Raw genomic sequence first — 24,466 nt, forward strand, 5'->3', positions numbered from 1 at the left:
GATACAAGTTTGACTTGGTCAATTATTATTTCAATTTTAATTGCTAAATGGTTAGTAATAAAAGGTAACAAAAATTAATATAGTTTAAACAAGGATACTATCAATAATGATTTTGATTTGATCAGAAATTAAATTTGGTTTCTTTAACGTGCTATAAATAAAGCCTTAACAATTGATTCCAATATTCTTTATTCTTATTTTTTTCTACTGGTCAAAGTTGTTCAGAAATAGAGGTTTCTTAGTGTAAATACCATAGAGTCTTCACACTATTCAAGAATTTTTATACTTCAAGAGTTCATCAACATGTACACTTTTTAATATGTTATAAAAATAGATTTTTTTATTCCATAATGTGTGTTTTTTGAATTTTTTTACTACAATTAGGATTAGCTTTTTTTTATAAAAAAAAAAAAATTATTGTTATGATTTAGGATTAGAAAATTTGGACTCTTTTTGAAAAGTGGTAAGTTCAACACACCAAATAAATGCATGAGACAAGATGTTTTTTTGACGTTTTACGACACGATATGCATTCTACGAGCCACCGAAGTCCGTGAGTGACTAAAAGCTACAAGACATTGGACGTAATCGAATGAGATAAAAGGTTCAACAAACTTAGCTGAAATTTGCATGCACGTGAATTCCTTCCAATAACATATTTGAATATGAGTTCAAGATCCACATTTCCATACAAATTTGCATCAAAAACCTTAAAATAACGCAGAAACAAGAATTATTTGCTTCAACTTTACGCATGTCAATTGCTCTCAACCAGTTTCCAAACAGGTTCTAGGCGTCTCCATGGGTTGCTTGATTCGAATTTGGAGTGACAAAAAATTCATACCAATTAAAATAGTTTGGTTTTATTAACTCCTTACTAAATAAAACTAGTTAGTTTACTTCATTTTGTGGAGTTTGATATATATTTTTTATTTTTAAAGAATAGTAGAAGACATTTAGGTTGATTTTGCGTAAGAGATTTTGTTTTCCTTGAGACCAAAGCCTCAAACATTGTGTAAAAGTCAGTTGTAGCCTAAACACAGTCTAATTTAGCTAATCGTTCATTTTAGTCAAAACATCATTTTATTATGCATGAAAAAAAACTATTCTGTTTTTGTTTTTTAGGAAATCTTGCCTCTTTTTAATTATTTTTTTTGTTAGAAAATGGTATATTTCCTTCGTTGTTTTTGAAACTTTAAAAAAATAAAAAATCTGCATAGGCTTCTAAGATCATTTCCATCTCAAAATATTATTTTTCACCTTGTGGTTCTTAATGAGTCCTACTTTACACATCTTTCATGTTAAATATTTAATAAACATGATTAAATATTTATATATTGTTTTATTAAATATAGTATTTTTTTTATACCGATATAGTAATATTTTATATTTTATTAAACATGGTATTTATCTAAAATTTAAGGCACAATATTAACTTATCGCCTAACAAAATGAATTGAAAAGGAAGGATACAATCTCAAGATATCTCTAATTTTGAGTAAGAATAAAACCACACACAGAAATATCTTCCTCATTGCTAATAATCTGATCAACAATCAAGTTGGAATCGGTCATTGAACAGATTCTGGTTTATTAGCCAACTCAATGATTGAAGGAGCAGTAGCTTCGCCCTCTCTAACAGTTGAAGCTGTTACACCTTCATCGTTAAAGAACGCAGCATCCACGTTGCATGAGTGTCTATATCATTCTTGACCTCGTCAGCAGCCCACCAATCTGCTAGAACAAGTTTGGCACGGTTTAACACACCAACCGCTTGCTCCTCCCCCGAATTCCACAATTAATCATAAAGCTCCATAAAATCATGACATAATTTAAATTGATCCTCATTTAATGAATCATAAAGCTTCAACACCAAATCCTGGACAGAATCTTTGTTAAGTAAGAAAGGATCAATCTTATTCCATAAACCACAACTCTGCCAAACCTCCAAGCTACAAGCACAAGTGATGAAAGTATTGCATGCCAACAATTCTTCAAGGCATCTGCACATGAAAAAGTTTTGTGGATTTATTTAATCACCATGATTATAAGTTTTTGAAGAAAACTTCGATACACAAGCCAGAGGATAACGCAGTGAAACTCATGTAACAATAATTAGGGGGCATTTGTTTTAAGATATTGAGCAAGATTTTAAAAAATGTGAACCTAAAAATATCACATTCTGATGTTTAATACAAGTTGTAAAAAATAATTAATTTTTAGAAATATATTCTAATGAAGAATATTCTTAAAAATAAAATTTCATAACTTAAAACAAGCATCCTCTTAACATATCATTTTTTTAAAATAAATTAAAGAGGATCTTATTTAAAAATAAATAGAGTTTTAAAAAAACAATGAAATTTTTGTAATTAAATAAATAAAGAGAAATAATTTTATTAATTAAAATAATAGTTTTAAGGTAAATAAAATAAATATATGTTCTTAGAAAATAAAAAGAATGTTTTATTTATTCATTTGATAGAAAGTAAAATAAAATTTCTTTTTATAAAATAAAAAAAGAGAGTAAATAATAGACTGAGAGTATCTTAACTATAAATAGAGACATACTAAGTCAATTGTTACATTATACAACATGTTCCTACTCTCTCCCTGTTCTCAAATTCATTTTTACTTTCACTTTTTCAAAACCCTCTATTTATTTTTTTCGCATACACTTAAGCATGTCTCAGTAAAATTATGATCTCAAACTTATTAACTGTTGGATTGTCATGAAATTTTAACACCATGTTCAGAACTCATTTTTTCATATCCACAACGTTGGAATTTGCGAAGTAATGTCTGCAGTGAGAGAAATATCCCCCGCACATAGTTCTCTTTCTTTCCTCATACACTCAAACCCATCTCATTAAAATTATGATCTTGAACTCTTAACCGTTGGATTGTTTCAATATTGGAACACCGAGTTCGGAGCTCACCTTCGCACATCCCCACCGTTGGGATTTGCAAAATAATGTCTGTGGTGAGAGAAATGTTCCTCGCACGGAGACAGTGAAATGGAGGTTTCAATCCCTTCTCCTTCTCTCTAACGCTTGAAAACCCTAGCAAAGCAACCAGAAGAAAAACTTGAGGAATCTTAATTGAGGTTAGAATCAATATATGTAGGGATCCTTTGAAGATCAAATTAGGATTTACTTTGAGATGTTTATTGTATTGTAAATCTGCCTTTACGATTATAATTATGAGATTCTTATGTTTGACGAGTCAATTGATGCCCTGATGTGAATTGGTTGATAAAATTGAGTGCTTTTAGTGTTTTTGTGTTTTTGAACTATGATGTTGATTCATGTGATTTTGATATGATTATGTGAAATTGTTTTAGGGGTTTAATCATATGAACATAACATATTAATATTATTATTGTATGACATGTATATGATGCATGAGGCATGATAACGTGTTGTCTTGGGATTATAGAAGTGTGATGAACTGTGTCTAAGTGAAAAGTTGAGTTTGTGATAAATTGTGAGATTACACATGTATTGAGATGTTGTGTGCATTGAGTTGTGAGCTATGAACCGTACAATCACCTGACTGTAAAATCCTTTAAGGGTAACGAGTTAATGTGCAATGAGTATTGTGATGAGATCCACTATGGAAACCCGATAAGTTTAATCACTTTGAGTCGCAACGAGTTAAAATTATTTTGAGAACAATTAAGGAGTTGTGTGTTTTGTACAGTTTATAGATAGAGTTTGCGCGCTAAAATATTTTCTGAGTTGGACCTGAATCAGGAGGGAGAAACCCTAACAGACTCTTCAGAGTCTAAGCCTTTGGGATAAATACACCCAGTTTAAGTGCTCCTTTAAGCCTGTGTCGATCCCACATGGTTGGAGTATTCTCGCAAAATAACGTGATCATGACTAGTCTCCCTATGATTTTACCTAATGAGAGTGACCTAACTTACTAGTGTGTGGTCTGTCTTGTCATGTACTTCTAGGTGCCCAACGAGGTTTTCACTGACATGATACCACATTGCATATATGATTGAGTCTTAGTATATTTGTTGCATAACATTTGTGTTGATATTGATTGGTTGAGTGATATTGTGTTTTGATCCTTTAGTACGTGAATGATGTGAAAATGTGTGAGATGTGTAGTGTTAAGATGTGATGTTATGCGATAAGTGGTGAAATGACATGAGATGTGTTAAAGATGTATTTCATTTATATGATATGTATATCTATGTTGTCTCGTTTCTCTCTATTAGTTAGAAATGTGATAACTCACTCCATGTGTGTTTAGATCCTGTGATGATCTCGAACCTTTTGTTCGTGAGAGTAGATGACTAGGTGAATTATTTTAAGAAACCTTGTGTTGAAGGACACCAGGATACAATATTTTGATAGAATGTGATATTGGGACATGAATTTCTATTTTAATTGCATGATATTTCAAACATGTTATTTTACTTTATTTTATTATGCTGCTTAACTTGAGTTCTTTTTTAAACTTGAACAACCTTGTTTTGAGCCGAAAACATTTCTGATAAATTTTATTTGGTAACAGTGAAGTGAATGTAAACTTTTTACCCACGTGAACTCTTTTATACTTAGAAAATAAAATCTTATTTTACGTAATTTCATATTTTTATATATTTTATTATATAAATACGTATATCGAAGTAAAGGTATCACAATTACTCTCTCTTTATTTCAAATGTAGCCATTCATATAATAATTCATAGTTTCATACATCATTAGAGAGAAACTGAAAATAATGGATTGCTCTACCAAATTACAATTTTCGGGTCTCACTTGTATATGAAATAATTTTTAGGATTAGATTGTGGGGTCTATTTATGTAATTTGTAAAATTATTGGATTGGAGAAAAAATTATTTAAGTTGCTTAAAGTAGTAAAAAAAATGATATTATAAAAATAAATACTGTATGCAGCAACTCTAATGAGTTTCATCTAAATCTCTTCGAGGGAAACTCCAATTCTTATTCAGATAGTAGATAGCAACGCATGAGTGAATTTTGTGCCATTTAAATTTGCATTTATGAGAAAAGAAATGTTTTTTTTTTTAAAAAAAGAACAAGCTTATCTTATTAAATCATTGAAATAGGACTCAGCCATACAATTAGGATAATCGTGGAAAACATGAGTACTAGCAAAATCTCTAAACGCCCTAGCCAAATGGTAAATCACAAGATTAGCTTGTCTTATAATAAAACAGAACTTAAAGTCTTATTCAGTACGTAGCATAGATCTACACTTGCTTATTATGCTACCAAATTCATTCAACTCTATCTTCTTCGAGTTGATAGCCGCTACCACCCTCTGACAATCAGCTTCGAAAATCACCTTCTTATATTGCATCTCCTTTGCCCACGATAACGCTATTAGAAGGGCTAAATGTTGAAAATATACTGGAAAAACATTGATAAAATAAAGAAATCATACACAAATTCCCGATCTTGAGTGTATATCCGTTTTGCCCTTGTGCCTGATTATTTTATTTCCTAAAGAAAAAAAGACAAGTGTCGTTTTTTATAGCTGTTATTTATTTGTTAAGGTACAGCAAGCCAGATGAAATGCATAACTTAAGAGTAAATTGAAACATTTGAAAATCTTCACTTTAAGCAAAAGCCATAATTGATCCATCAATGAATATGCTGATAAATGACACAACATAACATAAATGCTTTTCATACGGATACAAGGTCTTAGGCATGGCCCTATTTGTGTTTGGTGCAATCTTTTGGCTTGAAAGACACCACTTGTCTATCTAGATCAAACCCAATCAAGTAATTTGATTGCGCAAAGTTACCATAAACCCCCCCATCACTACTAGTATTAGTGAACCCCAAGCAGAAAACACCATCTTTTGGAGAAATGAAGGTTTGAGTTGGCGACAATTTTACATCTGCACCTTCAAAATGGGCCGTGAGCACAGGCCCACGAAGATTATTCTTTGTTCGATAACAAAGCTGGGGACCCAAATCCGGGTCATCCGTAACGGGTTTCATCGCAACCTCGCTCCTCACTTGAGCCACCACTTGATCATACAATTGGGTCGGTAAAATAGTTGGGGGTGTCCCTGAATCAAGGAACATGTTACCTTTTTCAACATTTTGTGAAGAACCGTTAAAATGCAAATACGTATTTTCCACACTAATGCCAAGTAAGGTAACAAAATAAGGGGTCTTGTCTTGCTTAGCAACCAAAGGTGTAGAAACCACTCCTTTCCCTGACACTTTACTCCCTTTACCAAAACTCATTTTGCTAGAAACACTAACATCAGTGTGGAATGGGACCAAGCATTGTGAAAACCTCTTCCCTCCAAAGGAAGAACCCATTTGAGAAATGAGTGACACTGGCCCTCCTCCTAGGCCTATGATACCCATCTCATGATCATTGAAACCACCCGTGTTGTTGTGTCCACAACCAAACACAATGCCCTTAAGAGGAACACTTTTCCCTTTGGTTGAGCTGAGTGTGATTGTTTCCTGCGCCAAAACGCCTCGTGTTATAGCAGCAGATGCGTAGGCATAGGTGTAATTGCAACGCTTCTGAGGAGAACACACGCCTGTGTCAAGTTTATGGCATAGCTTTGAGTCGCATGATATGTTCCTATACGTGGTGGACTTTTGAGGATCGAACATGGGGTTACGTTGCTTGTAGCAGTTGTTGCATGGCACACATGAGGTCCATGTGAGATCACTGCCCGTGTCCGCAATGCCATAGATTTTGAATGGTGGAGTTCCAATAGAGAGCTCCATGAGATAGTGACCAAGGTAAGCATATATTGGGGATTGTGGAGTAAGAGTTTTTTCCATAGCTGATAACTCCATTAGACGACGTAGAGGGAGGACATGGGCATGGGAAGAGTTTTTTCGAATCAGGTTAACGCTGAATCCCTCAGTGGCTGAGATATGTAAAGGGAGAAGCATGAGACAAATGATTGTTGCAAGATGAAATGAAGTGGGATAAACGACCATTGTCATCTATATATATGTGTGAGACAATTAACTAATTAACGAGAGGATCGAGATTCGGGAGGCTTGTTTGATGAAGAATTTTTGTCGAGGCTCCGTGCTTTATATATGCGCTCAAGGCTCAACTCATCAACGTTTGATGTTGCGTGCGTGCCTTGTCCTAGCGTTGATGGCTTAACAAATGCTGTGGTAGGTCTAATGACTCACTTACATCAATCCACCGGATATGTATGCAAAAAGCAAAATAATCAATGGATATCAAATCCACTACTGTGTAAATATCATAGCTGTAATCAATATTTATTTCCACATATTCAGTTATAAAATTAAGTTTCAAATGAATTATCAATTACTATTAATTATCATTATCATTATATCTTATAATAGAAGATTTTGTCAAGTAGGAATTAATTAATGTCATGTTACACCACTATATTCTTTATTTTCCTGTCTATATATATTTCATTGATTTTCATCTATTTTTTTAATTTATAAAAATACATTATTATATTTTGTTATAGTGACTATATAGTAATTAAGGATGTTATAAATAAAATATATTCTAATTAAATTAATCGATTAAATCATTAAATCAAAAATGAATTTTCATTTTATATAAATAATAATTATTGATTGATTAACAAGTGCATCAATTTGTATAAGTAGTAAAGTAAAACGGAAATCCGAGTGTGATTTCATATGGACTTTGTTTGTATTTAACTAGATGAATATACAAATTTTCAGGCAATAAATAAATTGGTTTAAAGGTTGTGAAAAGAAAAGTAAAATAAATTGACATAAAATTAAATTAAAATAAGAGAGAAAAACAACAATAAAATTAAATTAATTAATTAAAATTGACAAAATGAGAGAAGTTAATATTATAAGCAAAAATTAATTCAGAACAAGAGAATGTTGGGGTTTAGCCTACTAAAACTACTTTTGATGTAATACTAAAGATTTTTTTTATTTAAATTGCTCTAATTATCATATACATCTACTCATTTATCCTTACCATGATTTCTCATGCGAAAAGGTTTAATTTATTTATTTTCTCTCCCAAATCCTTCTAAGAAGTAAAACAATTAAATTAAATTGCATTAAGAATAGAGATGTATAAAAGGCTAAATAAAATTATTTTATCCCTAAAGATGAATTATTTAAATGCTCTTTTCCAATTTTTTTTAGAGAATACCATTTTCCAATGCCACCCCTAAAACTTATCATGAATACGGGTAATCAAATCATAAACAATGAAATTAAACGGAGAAAAGAAACAATGAAATTAAAATAATATTAAATAGATAGGAAGAGTAATTACATTAAAAATAGTTGGCTGCTAATTAAGCTCCCAACAAAAGGAATTTTAGCCTCTCATTGTCATGAGAAATTTTACAATTGTAAGAGGGTAATGGATAATGAAAGGAATAGACAAGAAAGAGAATGAAGGGAATGAATGGTTCCTAATGATTAATTCTCCTGCTTCTAATCTTTACCTTCTATAAGAAATTTTATTCTCTTGAATATTTTTTGTTTCTTTTCTTCTTCTCCTATTCCTCTTTTCATAGGTGTAATTCAGCTTGGATTTCACGCAACCTCCGTGCTAAGCGCGATTGTCACGCTTAACGAGAATGATGATACTCACATGCTCAGTGTGTGACATGCACTTAGTGCATCTTCACAGATGAGACTTCTCCATACTTTCTTGCGCTAAGCTTGTTCTACCCATTGAGCAACTACGTCACGCTGAATGCCTAAGGCACACTAAGCAAGCATCTTCAATTTGTTTTCTCAAGCTTTATTTTATTTTTCTGTGATAATTATTCATCAAGCACTATAAATTCACGAACTTGAACACTTTTTGCACAAAAACTTAAATAATGTTAAAATTTCAATTATTCACATAAAACAAAAGAAATAAGAGAGAAAAATTAACAATTCTTATATGATTTAATCTTAAAATATACCTATACCCAACAATTATCAATCATCATTTTATTAATTTTCTTTATAATTGTGATAACTTTTTTGTTGTTTATCATCACAATTTTTTACAATTTATGCGTATAATTCATTTACATGTTAAGTTATTCATTTTATTATTCTGTTAGTATTTAATATAATAGAAATATTACATAAAAAATATAATAAAATTATAAATGTACCATCAATACACGTAATTGTTTTTTTAATTGAATTTAGGTTTTTTTATATGGTTTAAAACAACTCAAACATGCTATTCAATCAATTGAGTAAGACTTTCTTAATAATAACAATATAACCAAATGATTGGACATAAGTGATTAATGTGTTTAAGTTAAGATTGAATCATTTAGGTATTACCAAAATTCAATCATCGGTATAAACAATTCTTGGTTAAGTTCTACTTACTTCCTGGTTGAACTACGAATTAATCAAGGTCTATTTCTCTTAATAAATCGAAAGATTAAGACAAAAAAACCCTTAATACATAATTATTTTATTAACATTTAATTGATCAGTTATCTATTTTCAAACTTTATTTATTGTTTTTCCTCTCAAGTTTCATCATTTTTTGTATTTAATTTACAAAAAAAATATTATATTTAATTATAGTAATTAAGGTGATTATAACATGTTTATAACAATCAAGTTATTAAATGTTTTGAAATAATTTTTTATAAATATGATACTTTTTTGTTTATTGTCACATTTTTCATAATTTGTGTGTAATAATTCATTTACAAGTTATTTATTCTATTAGTATTTGATTTTTTTTAGACCACAAGTATTTTATAAAAAGGAATTTATTAACCTAATGTTGCTTAAATAAGAATCAAAGATTTAGTTTAATTGGTTGAGTAAAATATGTGAGTTATAACAAATTTTCTTATACTTATCTTCAATTCCTACTAATAAAAAAATCTTAAATGTACAAGAGGTGTAGGCTGAGATTATGGGGGTACAAGAAGAAACAACTCGCATGTGGTCGACCATGTAAACTATATATAAAATAAGAGAATGTTTGTATATCATTATTTTTTATGAAAAGTAGACTTTCTGCTAACCAGTATATTTTTTTGTTGCATCTCTCACGGTGTTTGTTTATCATTGGGTGCAAGAATTCTTTTCATTGCCAGCTTGATATCTGAATAAAAATGGCCTATACTTTTGCATAGGAAAAATATATAACTTTAATTGTATTGAAACCAAAAGAATCAAGGAAGGATGGGTCTAGGAGAAAATAATAGTCTTTGTAATATGATAAACTATATATTAAATAAGAGGCTGTATAAAGATCATTAGATCCCCTTCTAGGCTTGAGGCCCGTGTCCAAAATCTGCGGGCCTTACGATGGTTTGAAATTTGACCTTATTTTTTTTTACTTATTTGACTTTCAGATTATTAACACAATATTTTAATTAATTAAACTAATTGATGAATTATATTAAAAAAATAATTAATATTATTATATATAACACTAGAATTTATAATTTATATTTAATATACTTATAAGTTTACACAATAAATTTTATAAAAATTAATTTTAATATAATAATTTATTTTTTATATATATAAATTTTAAATAAAAATCACAGGATTAATAAAAATTTATATATGTAAAAAAATATATTATTATATCAAAATTAATTGTTATAAAATTTATTATATAAACTTATATGTGTATTGAATATAGATTATAAATTATAGTATTATATATAATGATGTTAATTATTTTTTAATATAATTAGTTTATTAGTTTAATTAAATAGCATGGCTAATAACGTAAAAGTCTCAAGTTTAAGATAAATTATTCTATATATAAGATTAGTTTGAATGAATAAAAGGGGAAAACAAAAATTCTTCGTTGAGTTTCTGCTAACCACGTATCCTCTTTGAATTCCAAACGAGTCTAATAGTTAATTGAGAAATGATATGACCGTTAATTCCTCTCAAATTATTTGAATTAATGACATTATCAAATGATTTATGGATCTTATAATGAGTCATTAGTCGGGAATGAATGGTCTTCTTTCCTTTGGACTTGCATAAATTGTTTACATCCAACTCACAAATAACAACAGAAAGGAGGAGACGGAGTCTTCAAGAATGGGACTTGAAAGAATTTTTTTGCATTTTGGCTTTTATCAGTCTAAAGATATTGGGTACAAAACTGGCTTCTTTAATTTGGTCTACTCTCAACGCTAAAAGTTGCATCTGACGGTGTGTTTGTTTATCATTTGGTGCAAGCATTCTTTTTATTGCCAGCTTGATGTCTAGATCAAAATAGCTCATACTTTTACATAGCAAAAAAAGGTTTAACTTTAATTGTATTGAAACCAAAAGAATCAAGGAAGGTTGGGTCTGGGAAAAAAATTAGTCTCTATGATAAATCAATATTTACTTTTTTATTAAAAGTGTATGCATTTAATGTTTGATGGTATCTTTATAGAATTAAAGAAAAATATACTTAGATACTTAAGATGCTATTCAACACATGGTGAGGGTGAAAGAGAAAAAATATATATATGTACACATGATAAGTAATATGATTTTGAATTACGGATAAAGAGAAATAAAGATAAATCACATGATAAGTAATATAAATAATTGATATTATATATTTATGAATAAAATTATATACTTTGAATTGATTTCTAAAATTAAATTCAAATAGGATTCAATCTAATAAAAATTTTCAATTTTCATTCGGTCAAATTTTCATTTATTTGGTTTTCAGTTTTTTAGATCTGTTTATAAATACTATTGAATGTAAAAATTAAAGTTTAATTACTTATGTTCTTATTTTTTTTAGTCTCTAAGTAAATTTTTTATTTTCTTTCTGAATTTTTTAATCTTTAAAGTTTATATTTTAATTTCATTAATTAGAAAGGTAAGGATTAAATGAGTAATTAAATAAAAAAATAATAAAATAATTTAAAGTATTGTGGAATAAATTCTGAATTAAATTTCAACTAATGAAGGCAACTACTGCGTTCTAATTCTAGCGTTTGACATTTGTCATGCACTTTGTATGAATAGAGCCAGTCACCACCAATCCGCGGCCTACAAGTTCGCGAAATGACTTTGTTTTTCTCAATCCCGCTTTCCAAACATCGGGAATTTATCTCTCACACCTCTACATTTAAAATTTTCTATAATTATTTTTAATTATATAATTATATTATAAATTTATTGGATAATTTTAATTTTATAACATTAAAATGAAGAGTAAAACCTTTTTGGGTAACTAATGACCTGTTTAGTAAGACCTAAAGACAACACCAGTGACCAGAAATTTGAAACCAGAATATTCCATTATTCCTTTCCACGATCCGTGTCTGAGACGCGTTATTCCTCTGTAGCAACACTCGAGTAACCGGACACGGGTAATACTTTTTTTCTGGGGGTAAATAGCATTTTCATCGCTAAATACCCATAACATTGATAAATTTACTTTTAAAAGATAAAAATTTAAATTTTTATCTTCGAAAAAAAATATGATAACAAAATAGCGAAAGCTAACAAGTTAAATGAGTAAATAAAGTAAGCAAATAGAGGAATAAATCTACAGCTAGATTACATTTTTGTCTCTAATTTTTTATTGACGATTTTGTTATTTTATTTTTTAAAAAGTATAATTTTAGTTTAATTCTTAATTTTACATATTTTTTTTACATTTTAATAGTTTAAATTATTTTTTAATATTAGATTTAGGGTTTAATTGTACCAAAACAAACAAAATAAAACATATAAAATTAAATATTACAAATTTCTAGGGCAGACAACATAAATTGTAAAAAAAAATAGAAAAATCAAAATCCCGAATAAAAAGGAAAAGACGGAGCCAAATTACAATTTATTCCAAATCTTTTCATATTAAAAGTTACATAATATCAATGGGCTAAAAATATGTATCCATCTTCTTCATAAAATTTTACAAGTATTTGTCAGATAGACTTATTTAACATTTACAAAAAATAAATGAGTAAATCCCATTTCTGTCCCTGAAAGATATACGTGCTAACAATTTTGTGCCTGTAGATTTTTAGAGGCAAAATAATATCTAAAAATTTGCTCCATTGGCCATGTTAGTCTTTACGCGGACTACTTTGCTAGTGATAAAAAAATTGAATGACTAATTCAACTAAATGGTAAAGTTATTATTTATTATAAAGATTACTTTAATTTTCATTTTAAGATTATTCTTAATTATATAATATTAGTACTATAGGAAAAATTATCAAATTTAGATATTTATAAAAGAACAATGTTATATCATTTTAGTAATTTGCTTTACAAATATTCCAATTACCGTGCGTTTGTTTAAAGGATAATTTTTGCATACTCAAAAACCATGATTTATGGTCATCAAGAATTATGTTAAAATCTAGATAAGAACATAGAAATAATTTGATATGTTCTTACTTCAAAAACCATGATTTATGTTCTTACTAAAAACCATGATTTTTGCATACTCAAAAATCATCATTTATAGAGAATCATAATTACTCAAAAACCATGATCTATGTTCTTACTCATAATATTGATATAGAATATTCACTAATTTTGTTAAAATCTAGGTAAGAACATAGAAATATTCTTATTTTTTAAATAATGAATCAAGTATGGAAAACACACGTTTCTAACTTCAGATTTTTTAGAAACTAAGTTTTTTTTCTTTATCAAACATTCCCTAAAAAATATTACATAAAAATAAAAAAAAACTAATATCTTAAAAATATAAAATACATATAATATTTATTATGGATAAGAAATAAAAATTACCAATAGAAAAGTGTTATAGAAAGATATAGAAATATTCCTTGAAGAATCTGTATCTTAAAAGTTAAAACTTGGGATAAGGGCGTGCATGTCTTAAAAAAAGAAAAGAGAGAGAGAGAGAGAGAGTAACGGCGTGCGTGAGGAAATGAACGGGGAGTTAAGAAGGAGTGTTGTTGTGCGTACGTGTTAGGTACGAAAAGCGAAGGGTCATTTGCACCATCTGTCTGGTGTCTACCTCCACCCTTCTTCTCATTATTTTTGTGTATAAATATATCCATTTTCATCTAACACATCACAAACCAAACAACTACTACTACTACTACTGCACACTCTCTCTCTCTCTCTCTCATTGTATGGCCGCCAATTCGAGTAGCCGAGGGATCACCGCCTTGGGGAAGCGAGTCGCCAACCAGATCTGGACTTCCAACCCCCCCTCAGCTCCTCTCACTTCCAGGTATTCACTCTTTTTCTTCTTCGCTTAGCTTTCCCTCTTTTTATTTCGTTTTTAATTGCTGTTATGATTGTTTCTCGCTTCCGGAGCTTATTCTGTAAATTTGTTGTCCAATTAGTATTATCTACTAAGATGATGATTCTTATTGTGTATTAGTTGGTTTAGTTAGAAATTAATTCATCAAAGTCCTCTTGCTAATTAATCAAACTGTGACTTTCATTTATGAGTTCTTTTTTTTTCTTCTTTTTTTGTGTTCTAAGCTGTGGATGCTATCTAATTTGTGATTACCGATTAGCCATTGCTTCACCCTTCATTGCGAGGAGTATTTCATGATCTTTCGGAGATCACTATGTCGTTTTCTAATATTCCGATGCCTTTATTCCAAACAGTGAATAATTTTATTTTTCTAGAAATCTCTCGATGAAGCGACTATTTTGTTCTCCACATACATAATTCTCCCCTTTTGCTGGAAAACTTATACACGCGGTTGCTGAATTGAACTGTGCAAACAAGAATCGATCAGTTTGAAAACTGTTATTTTTTTATACCAATCTCTAGAAATGCTTTACCTCCTTCCACTTTTTCCTCTTTGGTCTGTTATAATCTTTCCCGTTCCTTATTTGATTCCTCTAACCTTTTTTGGGTGACATCATAAAGTATTGTAGCCTAGCCTTCTGGGTTTGTGTGCTGCCATTTTTATATTGTATTGTAGTGGAATGTCCGTATCTCCTTCCATCTTGGATTGTCCTGTAGCAATAATAAGATATGATCTTCCATCCCCTTTGTTGATTCAGTTGGCGCCTCCATACCTGTATTAAGCCACTCTGTATTTATTTATTTATTTATTTATTTTTATTTTCAAGTTTCCCCTTCCGGGACATTGAGCATAATTTAAAATGAATTAAAAGTAAAAAAGCATCTTCTTCCTTGGTCGCTGTTATCTTTATCTTTCTGGTTGTGTACGAAACGTATGATTTGACAAGGGAAAAATATCAAGTCCGTGGTTGGAGGTGAAAGACAAACTAAAGAAAAGCGAATGAGGATAATTGTTTTCCAACTCATCATCCTCATCCCTTTACCTTTCTCCTTCCGTGAGTGTTTGTACCCTGGGAAACTATATCAACATGCTTCTTTTCACTTTTCAACATTATTATGCCAACTTTTATTATTATTACGAGCAACGATACAAGTACATTTATTTATTTTAAACATTTTTATCTATTTCTTTCCATCATATTATAAATCTACTTATTATACCGATAATTTTTTTAGTTGTTTATCAAACATTTTTTTTATTGTTACTGTTATAAATTTTAATGCTTTTTTTCCCTTTTTAATCTTACAATCTGTGAAATATAAATTGTGCCTTTCTCTATCCTTTAGGATGAATGATGCGTATCTTCAATTGTGGTTAATAAATAATAAATTAATTACTTTGATTTTTAAAAGAACTATGACTTGCATTTGGTGGTTTATTTTACCCATATAGTCACCAAGATGGATAATAATTATTGTAGATAGATATTTTGGTCTAATTTAAGCATGAAAAAATTTCTATCGACGTGGAAAATATATAAACGATAAGATCAGGCTAACCTTTGGTAGGTGGGTCCTCAAGTTTTTTTTTTATTAATTAATTAATTAGAAAGGAGTCTGGCTGGGTTTGTTTCTGTCTGCCCACAGTGGCCAGGAACTTCTTTTTAAGTAGTGGGCATTTCTATCCGTACTACGTATTAATATTTTTAAGTATTCTCTTAAGATTAAAAATCTATGGCTCTATACGGATTTTTATTCTCTGTATTCAATTTATTTTCGTACACAATAAATTAATATTTAAATTTTAATGGTAAGATTTATAACTGCACGGTTTGCAGTTTCTTTTAAAAATGTAGAAGATCCGGATCCGGTTCTATACGATTTAAAGTTTCTGTATTCGTTATCACTTGTATGACTTTACATTTCATGTGACTTTGACTTTCTTTGTTATTTGTGGCCTTTTCTGTCAAGTTATGATATGAAAATGAGTTTATCCGACTATTTTAATTTCTGCTGTATCAGTGTCCCAAATGGTGATATTTCCACACTGTCACCCTTCTTTATGTTGACACAAACGCGCAATTTCTATATAGTCTGTTTTTTAATTGATAATATCAATTGAGTGGCTAATATTTGTTAGTTAAAGGTGATACTTATTCTGATATGCAACTATACTATTACGAATCCAAATAAAAGTACATTGAGATTTTTCTTTTTCTTTCTTTTAGAACTTCGTTTATAAACACATTGTGTGTACCTATTCAATTATTGAATTATTAGCTAGACTAGCTGCATAATGTCCGTCCATAGTGCAAATAGGAGTATTTGGTAATGCGAAGTGACACTTCCCGAGTTCCCGTATACCAAATATCAAATATATTGAACAAATAACATTAACAGTGCCAGACCCAGTTAGCTGTTCTTTTCAGCATTCAGAACAGACTCGAGTTCCGTGCTTTCAATACATTTATGTATATTTTTTCCATGGGACTGGCTGCTAAAAACTATTATTATTACTGTTATTATTGTCTTTCTTCAGTGATTGTCAACCTGGCCAAGTTCTAATATTGGAGTTGAATAATCGGCTTATATGATAGTGTGATGGTTATGAAGTATTTTAATATGATTTTCTATTTTCAAACCTACGAGCGATAGCAAATTGCAATGTCAAATTAATTGGAAAAGTGTGTTTTTAAGAATTTGGTGTCGTTTTTTTTTTCTTTATATATCAGTTTGTAAAATTTGAGATTTATTTTTCCTTATCAATAATACCAATATATTCATCGAGTATCTTTTGAATATTAAGAGTATATTTTTTAAAATTTTAATAAATTATGGTGATGTTATAGTAAATAATATAATAAAAGTTTTTAAAGTTTTGTTTGCATCCATCAACAATGGGCCCAGAACCAGAAGAAGGCGTGGAAAATGCGTACCGAATACTTTAATTGCGATTAGTAGTTGGATCGGTTGGTGGTCCAAATCCCGATAAGCTCATATATAACCATCACGTGATGGTCAACCTTTTTGTTTTGACACCTAACCATCATATGTACGCCAGTAGTGCCTCGTGGATTATGAATAGATCTCTCTGTCGAGAGGGTATAGCCCGTGTCACTTAACACTTTGATGTATTGTTTTTTAAACCAGGGGAGGAGACTTTTGATTAATTTAAAATTCGATGAGATGATAAATATAATTTAATAAAAAATTATTTTTGTGAAAATTAAACTCGAATATTATTTAAATAGCATATTAATTAATTATCTTTCATCATGACTTATGACTTGATCTAATTATATTTTTTGTGTGAAAATAAATGTTACGCAAAAAAGTTAGTTTAAGATATAATTAGGTTGTTTCAAAAATGCTTTGGATTAGAAAGGAGAGTTGCATTGATGATTTGATTGCATTTGCATGAAAATATTTGTTGGAATGCAGGAGGGGAGCAATAGCAGCTGCATACAGTAGCAGCGGCGGGTCAGTGTATGACAAGAACCCTGATGATCAGATCCACTCTGGGGCGGTCCCAGACGATGTGATCCAGGCAACACAATCCGGCAAATACTGGGCCCCACACCCACAGACTGGGGTATTTGGGCCCCCCGGAGGAGCAGGAGACGAAGCTGCATCTGCTCCCACTTCCACTTCCACTTCCACTTCTGATGCCCTGGAGGAGAAGGCCTGGTTTCGCCCCACCAGTCTCGAGGATTTCGAGAAGCCTCACACCCTTCCTTAACAACCCCTTTCTTTCTTTCAATTAGGACATCATATATATTATACAAAATTAAATAAATAAACACTAGTCAGTAGTAGTGACTAGTGACCAAGTGGAAGTGGTGTCAGGTGTGGTTGCTTAGCTTTCCCTGTGTATACTTATTTAGTCCTCAGCTTCACTCCATCTGCAGGGTTGCTTGGTTGGTTGGTGATGCATGCATGCTCCCCTCTAGTACATAGCAGCTAGCTACTCATGAACTACCTTATGATGCATCATGTATTTCTCTTTTCATACAACAACTTTTATGTCAGACTTATTATTATTATTATGCTTATGCTACTACTACTGCTTATACTACTATATGCATGCTCATCTTCTTGTGCCCCTGCTCCCTATCTTCCTTCCTTGCCCTTTTTGTTTTCTTGCGACTTTAAGTATCACCCTAGCTAGCTCTATTAATTACCCTTAACCCAAAGTGATATGGACCATTAAAGAATTAAACGACGAAATACTTTTATTGGAAACGTAAAATTACCTTGTGATTTTTTTTTATTTCTTCTATAATTTTTATAATAAATATATATATTTTTTAATTTTTTAATCAATGTCTTAAAGACAATAGATAGTCATATCCATCTTTGTTTTGGCAGTTAGCATTCACTTCCTAAATCGTTCATGGATTGTTTGCACGCAAGCTGATACTTTCTTGAGAAGAAAACGGGATTACATGACAAATATTTAGATAGTTTCTATATTTCAATACCATTGAAAAGTAATAAATGATGGTCCCTTTAACTTGTTATAAGGATTAAGAAAACTAAGAAATAGTTTCATCAAAATATTTTTATTTTCTTAATTTCTATAAATGTACTTAACTTATTACTATTTTCTTTTCAAAATAAGTATCCTATTTGAGGGAAAAAATTATATTAAAATAATTGTTACATTTAACTTTTTAATATAACATTAATTATTTTTTTACCAATATTCATAATTCATAATAGAGTTTATTTTAATTTTGAATCTAATATTAATATTATTCTCTTTCATTTACTTAAAAAGGTTAGTTTTATAAAATTATCATTTTATTTATTTATTTATTATTTTTTCTTTGTCAATATAAAATAGAACAAATAGTCACTTTTGTCCTTAAATGTGTAATTTGCTGACAAATGTGTCCTTAAAAGATGAAAAATACAAAATTTAACCTCCATAAGTGTAAAAATTGTGACAAATATATATGTTTATTAAGTTTTGTCTTTCACAGTTAATAAAATAGTTTACGTGATGTAGAAAGATAAATTTGTCATTGAAATGATTGCAACATGACCAAGTTCACTAGATTGGATGAAAATGTTAGTAAAATACATTTATTGGATGCAAATGTGAGTCATTTTTTGTTGAACAAAAATGTTTATTTTTTTATTGGAGAAAAATGTCAGCAATTTTATTCCATTGGACGAAAATGCCAATAATTTTTTTATTGGACCTAAATATTAGTATATTTCTATTGGACTAATTTGTTAGACTCGAAATTTAGTTTCATTTAAGGGTAAAATATAATTTTAGGATAAATTTTCACCATTTTTTATTGTTACAAACAAAACATTATAATAATCACTTAAAAAAATATATTGGCGAATATAATTTAAAATAAACAAAATAATAATGATAATATTGATTATCAACTACAATTTGTCTATCACAATAAAAATTACCCAAAATAAACATTGTAACAATGTACCAATTTTTACAGATTTTTCTAAATTATAATAATTAGTTGCAATGTACTATATATAAGATAAATATATCTCATATTTCACTTCTTCGAATCTTAACTATTTTATATTTTCAGGAACTAAATTTTGTATTTTCATCTTTCGCATTTGTCAACGAATTACATACTCAGCATAAAAGTGGTTATTTACCCATTCATATTTTTAGAGAGTGTGAAGATAAAAAGTCAAGAAAATATTATATGAAAAATATGTCCCTATATTAACAATTAAAGATGGTCATGTTCGCAATCATTTGTGACAAATTTGTTGTTTTGTGTTACGTAGGCTATTTTATTAACGGTGATAGACATAATTAACAGTCGAATATATTTGTTGTATTTTTTATACTTTCGAGAGTTAATTTTTGTATTTTTATCTCTTAGAAACACATTTGTAAATGAATTATATATTTAGAGACAAAAATGATTATTTATCCTATAACATAACAAGACATTTACTTTGGAAAAGGGAATATAATGCTATTTTCTTCGCATGAGTTTGTTGTTTATTACTTGTGACTTTTCTTAATGCTAGTGGACCTCTATCATTTTAGTTTTCCATTCGTTTACCTAGGCTAACGGGATATTTCAGCCTGATATTAACTAATGTCATAAATGACTAAATGAGAGAGAAAAATTTCAAATAGTATTAAAAGATTATTATGCCTTTTTAATAAGTTAAAATAGTATTATGTTGACTGTCACTTAAAACTGAAAAACGTCAGTTAATATAATTTGATTTTAATGTTAAAAATTTAATTAATCAATTTTAAGTTCTAGCCACGTGCTAGTTAGAAAACTTGGAACACAACATTATTACTTTTTGGAAAGTACAAATATATTCTGTTTCCTGTTAGGTATTTTCTACTTGTAATATTTTAAAGAATAACTATAAACTTGTAATGCTTATAATTGATGATTCACGATCATCCTAATTAATTATGTAACAATTTTATGTGATATTTTTTTTTATCACTTTGAAATGATTAAAATGAATACAACAAAAACATTTGATAAGAAACATTGTGCAAGAATTGCGAACTGAATACTAACTGCATTGGATAAGCACGGAACAGTAGCTAGTTTATGTTTAAACTTTAGTTTATCTTTTAGCTTATCATTTCCCATTCAGTTGTAACAAGTCCATCTATATATGGAGCCTGTACTTCCATCGAATAATACACATCCTTTCATTTTCTCAACACCTCTATAAACTGTACACTCGAGATAATGGGCCATTGAAATTTAACTCGCTGGAATAATAATGATTGGGATTTATTAATATAGTTTGGATGTGGATCTCAACATATAAACAAAATTAAATCAACTGATCCAAACCAATGCACACCGCAAATTAAAAGCAGTTGAGTATAGTTGCAGCAGTAGAAAGGCACATGGCTTTTCCAAAGCATATAATGTATCAAGTAATCTTCTGACATAGTATTCCGTATTCATCACATTATAAAGGAACCATTTATCAGCCCTGGTGTTATCCTTTTATACTAGAAAACTATATTCAATTGTTCATACACTCACTTGGTGTATACACCTATCTAAAAATAGGAAAAGACAGAAGTAAAAGATATGACCAGATATATAATGAAAGGAAAAGAGAAGTAAAAGATACAGAGGAAAAAAAATGAGGTGGAAGAAAGGTAGAGGTAGAGACCGTAGAGTAGGTGTATGCATATCTCTGTTTTTATACTATGGCACCTTCAATATCATCTAGTAAACAAGTATGAGATAAACACCAGCCATGAAAAGAATCCAAGATGGTAACATAGGAACTGAGCAACATTAAGACAACGCAATAGTTCCATTAAAACGATTCAAAACTAATCATCATGCAGCTGAGTGGTACCAGCATCGGGCATGAAACTTGAGTGAGTTTTCCATGTTTAGTGCTTGTTTCTTTCTTTGTCATCATCTAAGTCTTCATTCAAGTGCTGCCGGGGTTGTAAAGGCCTCTGTGAATCTTCCCAACCTCCAATATCCCTTGATTGTTCCTGGGCATGTGGCAGGTTCTTCTTTTCTTTCTTGATTCCCTTAATCACGATTCAGAACAATTGGAAACCACATTAGAGAAAAATCCACAACTTATTTTCAATATGCTACTAATATATGTTAACAGAGGAAAGAACACCTCCTCAGACATTTCTTGATGCAGATTTAAATGATCTTTCTTCCTATTATTTGATGATAGCTGATCTGCGACATTCCTGAATAGTTGAAACCCCTGAATATCTCCATTTCTAATGCTTGCTTCCAGCTGCAATGTGAATTATTCTATCAATACGAAAACAATAACAGCTAAAACAAATATTAAAAATCATTGGTCTAAGCCAGGCCACTATATATTTTCAAGTCTAGTCATTAAGCTCTTGGAAAGTTTTAGGACATGTTTGGCTTTCAGTTGGGAGGTCCAAAAAGTACATTCAAAAAGTAAAATTGAAAAAGTCTGGTTCGATTTTTGGTTGGATCTGATTGTGAACTGAGTTTTGCCTTAAAAAACTCAGTTTAAAATGGAAGGAAGATAAAGGTTGCTTTTGCAAAATGAAGTTCATTCAACATTAAGTTTGCAAATTTTAATCTAAACATGCACTTAACTTTTGCCTGTTGTGCAATAATTTTAGCTTAATCAAGGTTAAAAAATAGTAGCAATCTCAACGGCTTGTAAACGGGCATGGCATGGGAAATGTAAGTATAAGAAAAACGTGATCAGCTTGAACCTGAATGTGAACAATGCAGAACAGAATGCTAGCAATAGGCAGCCAACTTTCTTCTGGCGACAGAGATAGATTTGACCTGATGAAATAAAATATCATATCATTGTCAAGTACATGTCAAGCTTTGCATAGGAGTAACAAAATATTCTTCCACCATGTGTCAAATGAATAACACAAAGATCCTATTTGAGTAAACTTCTCCATAACACTTATAAGAGGTGAAAATGAATTGGACTTCTTTGAGTTGATTTTAACTTAGGAGAGAAGTTAAATTCATTAACCCTTTTTCTTTTACATTTTCTATATGTGCTTATAAAGAAGTTTATACAAACAGGATGAAAGAATAGAAGGTTATGTCAGGCAAACAAAGAAAAACAGTTAAAGAATTACCACATCATCTAAACTTTGTGAAGGTAAGTAAGTACCTGAGATAAGGAGCCAAATAAACAAGTGCGTAGACAGCATAACGGCGTTTGCCGGTATCGAGCCAGGCGAAAACCCAAGTCTGCAAAATTGGAAGAGAATGATGGCTGGTAGCTAGTGTGGCTAACAAAGCAATTAAAATTCAAGAGTTAGGACTTAGAATAGCATACGAGCCAATTGAAATAAGGGATGAAACTGAGAATCCCCATGACGGCGAGCCTTGCGTCGGTTGTGGTGACGGCGGAGTCGGCATCGTCGTCTTCGGAGGAAGTAGAGACTGGTAAAAGCAAAGAAGTGAACATGCAAGCACCGATTGCGGCGGCAAAGGGGGCATCGTCGGAGAAAACTGCCCTGCAGGTGAAATTGGTTGGGTAGGGTTTGAGTCTGAGTCTAAGTCCAATTGCAGCATGAGAAGGATGATTCAGTTTAAGCCAAGGATTGAATTTGAAAGAGGAGCGTGAGTGAAGGAGACTGGAAGAAATCATCATGGATTTAGCTTTTACAGGATGAAACAAAAACATGTAAATACACACACTGAGACGTGACTATGGTAGCAAATAAGTGTTAAGGTATATAAATAAATAAAAATGACTTATACAATTGTTTTTTTATAAATAAATAAAAAAGTAGTGATTTTCATTGATAAATTAAACTCATGGCTTATACAATTATTTTTTATAAATAAATAAAAATCATTTAACATCTTTAAAAGTTAAGGTGTATAAATTGATTTTAATATATGACAAAGTTGAATCTATTTTACTTTTTTAATTTTTTTCTTCAAGAAATTTATCCTACATCTCTTAATACGTAAGCATTACACATTGAAAATTTACACGAATAAAACCTAATACTAGCAAAATGGGACACTCGGGTCAAACTCATCTAGTCATTTCAAATTTATTTAAGGCTACAAATTTATTGGCCTAACATGACCTTATGTTAGGGCATTAGACCTAATTTAATAACAAAAAATGAATTAAAAATATTTTATAAATATTATAATTCTAATAATTTATAAAATGAGGCCTAATAGGCTCATTTTTTTCGAGCATACATGTTATACGCTTAACATGATCCACAGTTTTTTTGAAAAAAATGTTAAGAAAATTTTAATAATTTTTAATCATTGTACAAAAACAATACTTTATCGGGAGAAGTGAAAGTTGCTGTAATATTTTTTTTCCAGGGTAATATACTTTTATGTCTCCTTCCATTTACCATTCCCTTGCTACATTATTTTCATTATAGTTTTTTTTTCTTTCTAAATCATAATTTTAATTCTCTTGTAAATCTTAATTCATGATTATTTTAATCCTTTTATTTTTATTTTCATAATTTAAAAATTTAGTAATTTTGGATCATCTTTAATTTTATATTTATTTTTCTTATTTTAATTCAATTGAACCGTAAATTTAATATATTCAGATATCATAAAAAATAATTTAATGAATTAAAATATAAAAAAATAAAAGAAATGAATGTACGAAAAAAATAAAAATTAGATCATAATTACATATTAAGAATTATAAGAGGAATAAAAATAAAAGCTAGAGGAACAAAATTGTAGATTAAGAATCATACGAAAATTAATATTGTAATATAA

At 29.9% G+C, this 24,466-nt stretch overlaps 3 protein-coding genes across 3 annotated transcripts; 1 reads left to right on the plus strand and 2 right to left on the minus strand.

The window, feature by feature from the left end:
* Positions 1 to 5,384: 5,384 nt before the first annotated feature.
* LOC114366887 (aspartic proteinase CDR1-like) lies at positions 5,385 to 7,048 on the minus strand. The gene has a single exon (XM_028323917.1). It carries the CDS (start codon positions 6,971 to 6,973, stop codon positions 5,705 to 5,707), a length of 1,269 nt encoding a protein of 422 aa, XP_028179718.1. The 5' UTR covers positions 6,974 to 7,048; the 3' UTR covers positions 5,385 to 5,704.
* Positions 7,049 to 13,845: 6,797 nt separating this feature from the next.
* LOC114366897 (late embryogenesis abundant protein At5g17165-like) lies at positions 13,846 to 18,300 on the plus strand. Its single transcript, XM_028323927.1, has 2 exons — positions 13,846 to 14,183; positions 17,658 to 18,300. Exons 1-2 carry the CDS (start codon positions 14,083 to 14,085, stop codon positions 17,953 to 17,955), a joined length of 399 nt encoding a protein of 132 aa, XP_028179728.1. The 5' UTR covers positions 13,846 to 14,082; the 3' UTR covers positions 17,956 to 18,300.
* A 2,870-nt stretch (positions 18,301 to 21,170) lies between these two features.
* LOC114366907 lies at positions 21,171 to 23,411 on the minus strand. The gene is made up of 5 exons (XM_028323937.1): positions 23,031 to 23,411; positions 22,863 to 22,942; positions 22,441 to 22,516; positions 21,855 to 21,980; positions 21,171 to 21,756 (listed from the first exon to the last, which is right to left on the minus strand). Exons 1-5 carry the CDS (start codon positions 23,379 to 23,381, stop codon positions 21,610 to 21,612), a joined length of 780 nt encoding a protein of 259 aa, XP_028179738.1. The 5' UTR covers positions 23,382 to 23,411; the 3' UTR covers positions 21,171 to 21,609.
* Positions 23,412 to 24,466: the final 1,055 nt, after the last annotated feature.

Source organism: Glycine soja, chromosome 1 (assembly GCF_004193775.1).
Source record: "Glycine soja cultivar W05 chromosome 1, ASM419377v2, whole genome shotgun sequence".
In the NCBI taxonomy this organism is placed as follows: domain Eukaryota; kingdom Viridiplantae; phylum Streptophyta; class Magnoliopsida; order Fabales; family Fabaceae; genus Glycine; species Glycine soja.

Excerpts from the sequence above, each read along its gene's own strand:
- LOC114366887 (XM_028323917.1), bottom strand. The coding sequence starts at position 6,973 with ATGACAATGGTCGTTTATCCCACTTCATTTCATCTTGCAACAATCATT.
- LOC114366897 (XM_028323927.1), top strand. The coding sequence starts at position 14,083 with ATGGCCGCCAATTCGAGTAGCCGAGGGATCACCGCCTTGGGGAAGCGA. Across the intron at positions 14,184-17,657 it reads TCAGCTCCTCTCACTTCCAG|GAGGGGAGCAATAGCAGCTG; the intron begins GTATTCACTCTT and ends GTTGGAATGCAG.
- LOC114366907 (XM_028323937.1), bottom strand. The coding sequence starts at position 23,381 with ATGTTTTTGTTTCATCCTGTAAAAGCTAAATCCATGATGATTTCTTCC. Across the intron at positions 22,517-22,862 it reads TATTTGGCTCCTTATCTCAG|GTCAAATCTATCTCTGTCGC; the intron begins GTACTTACTTAC and ends TTATTTCATCAG. Across the intron at positions 21,981-22,440 it reads TCTGCATTGTTCACATTCAG|CTGGAAGCAAGCATTAGAAA; the intron begins GTTCAAGCTGAT and ends TTCACATTGCAG.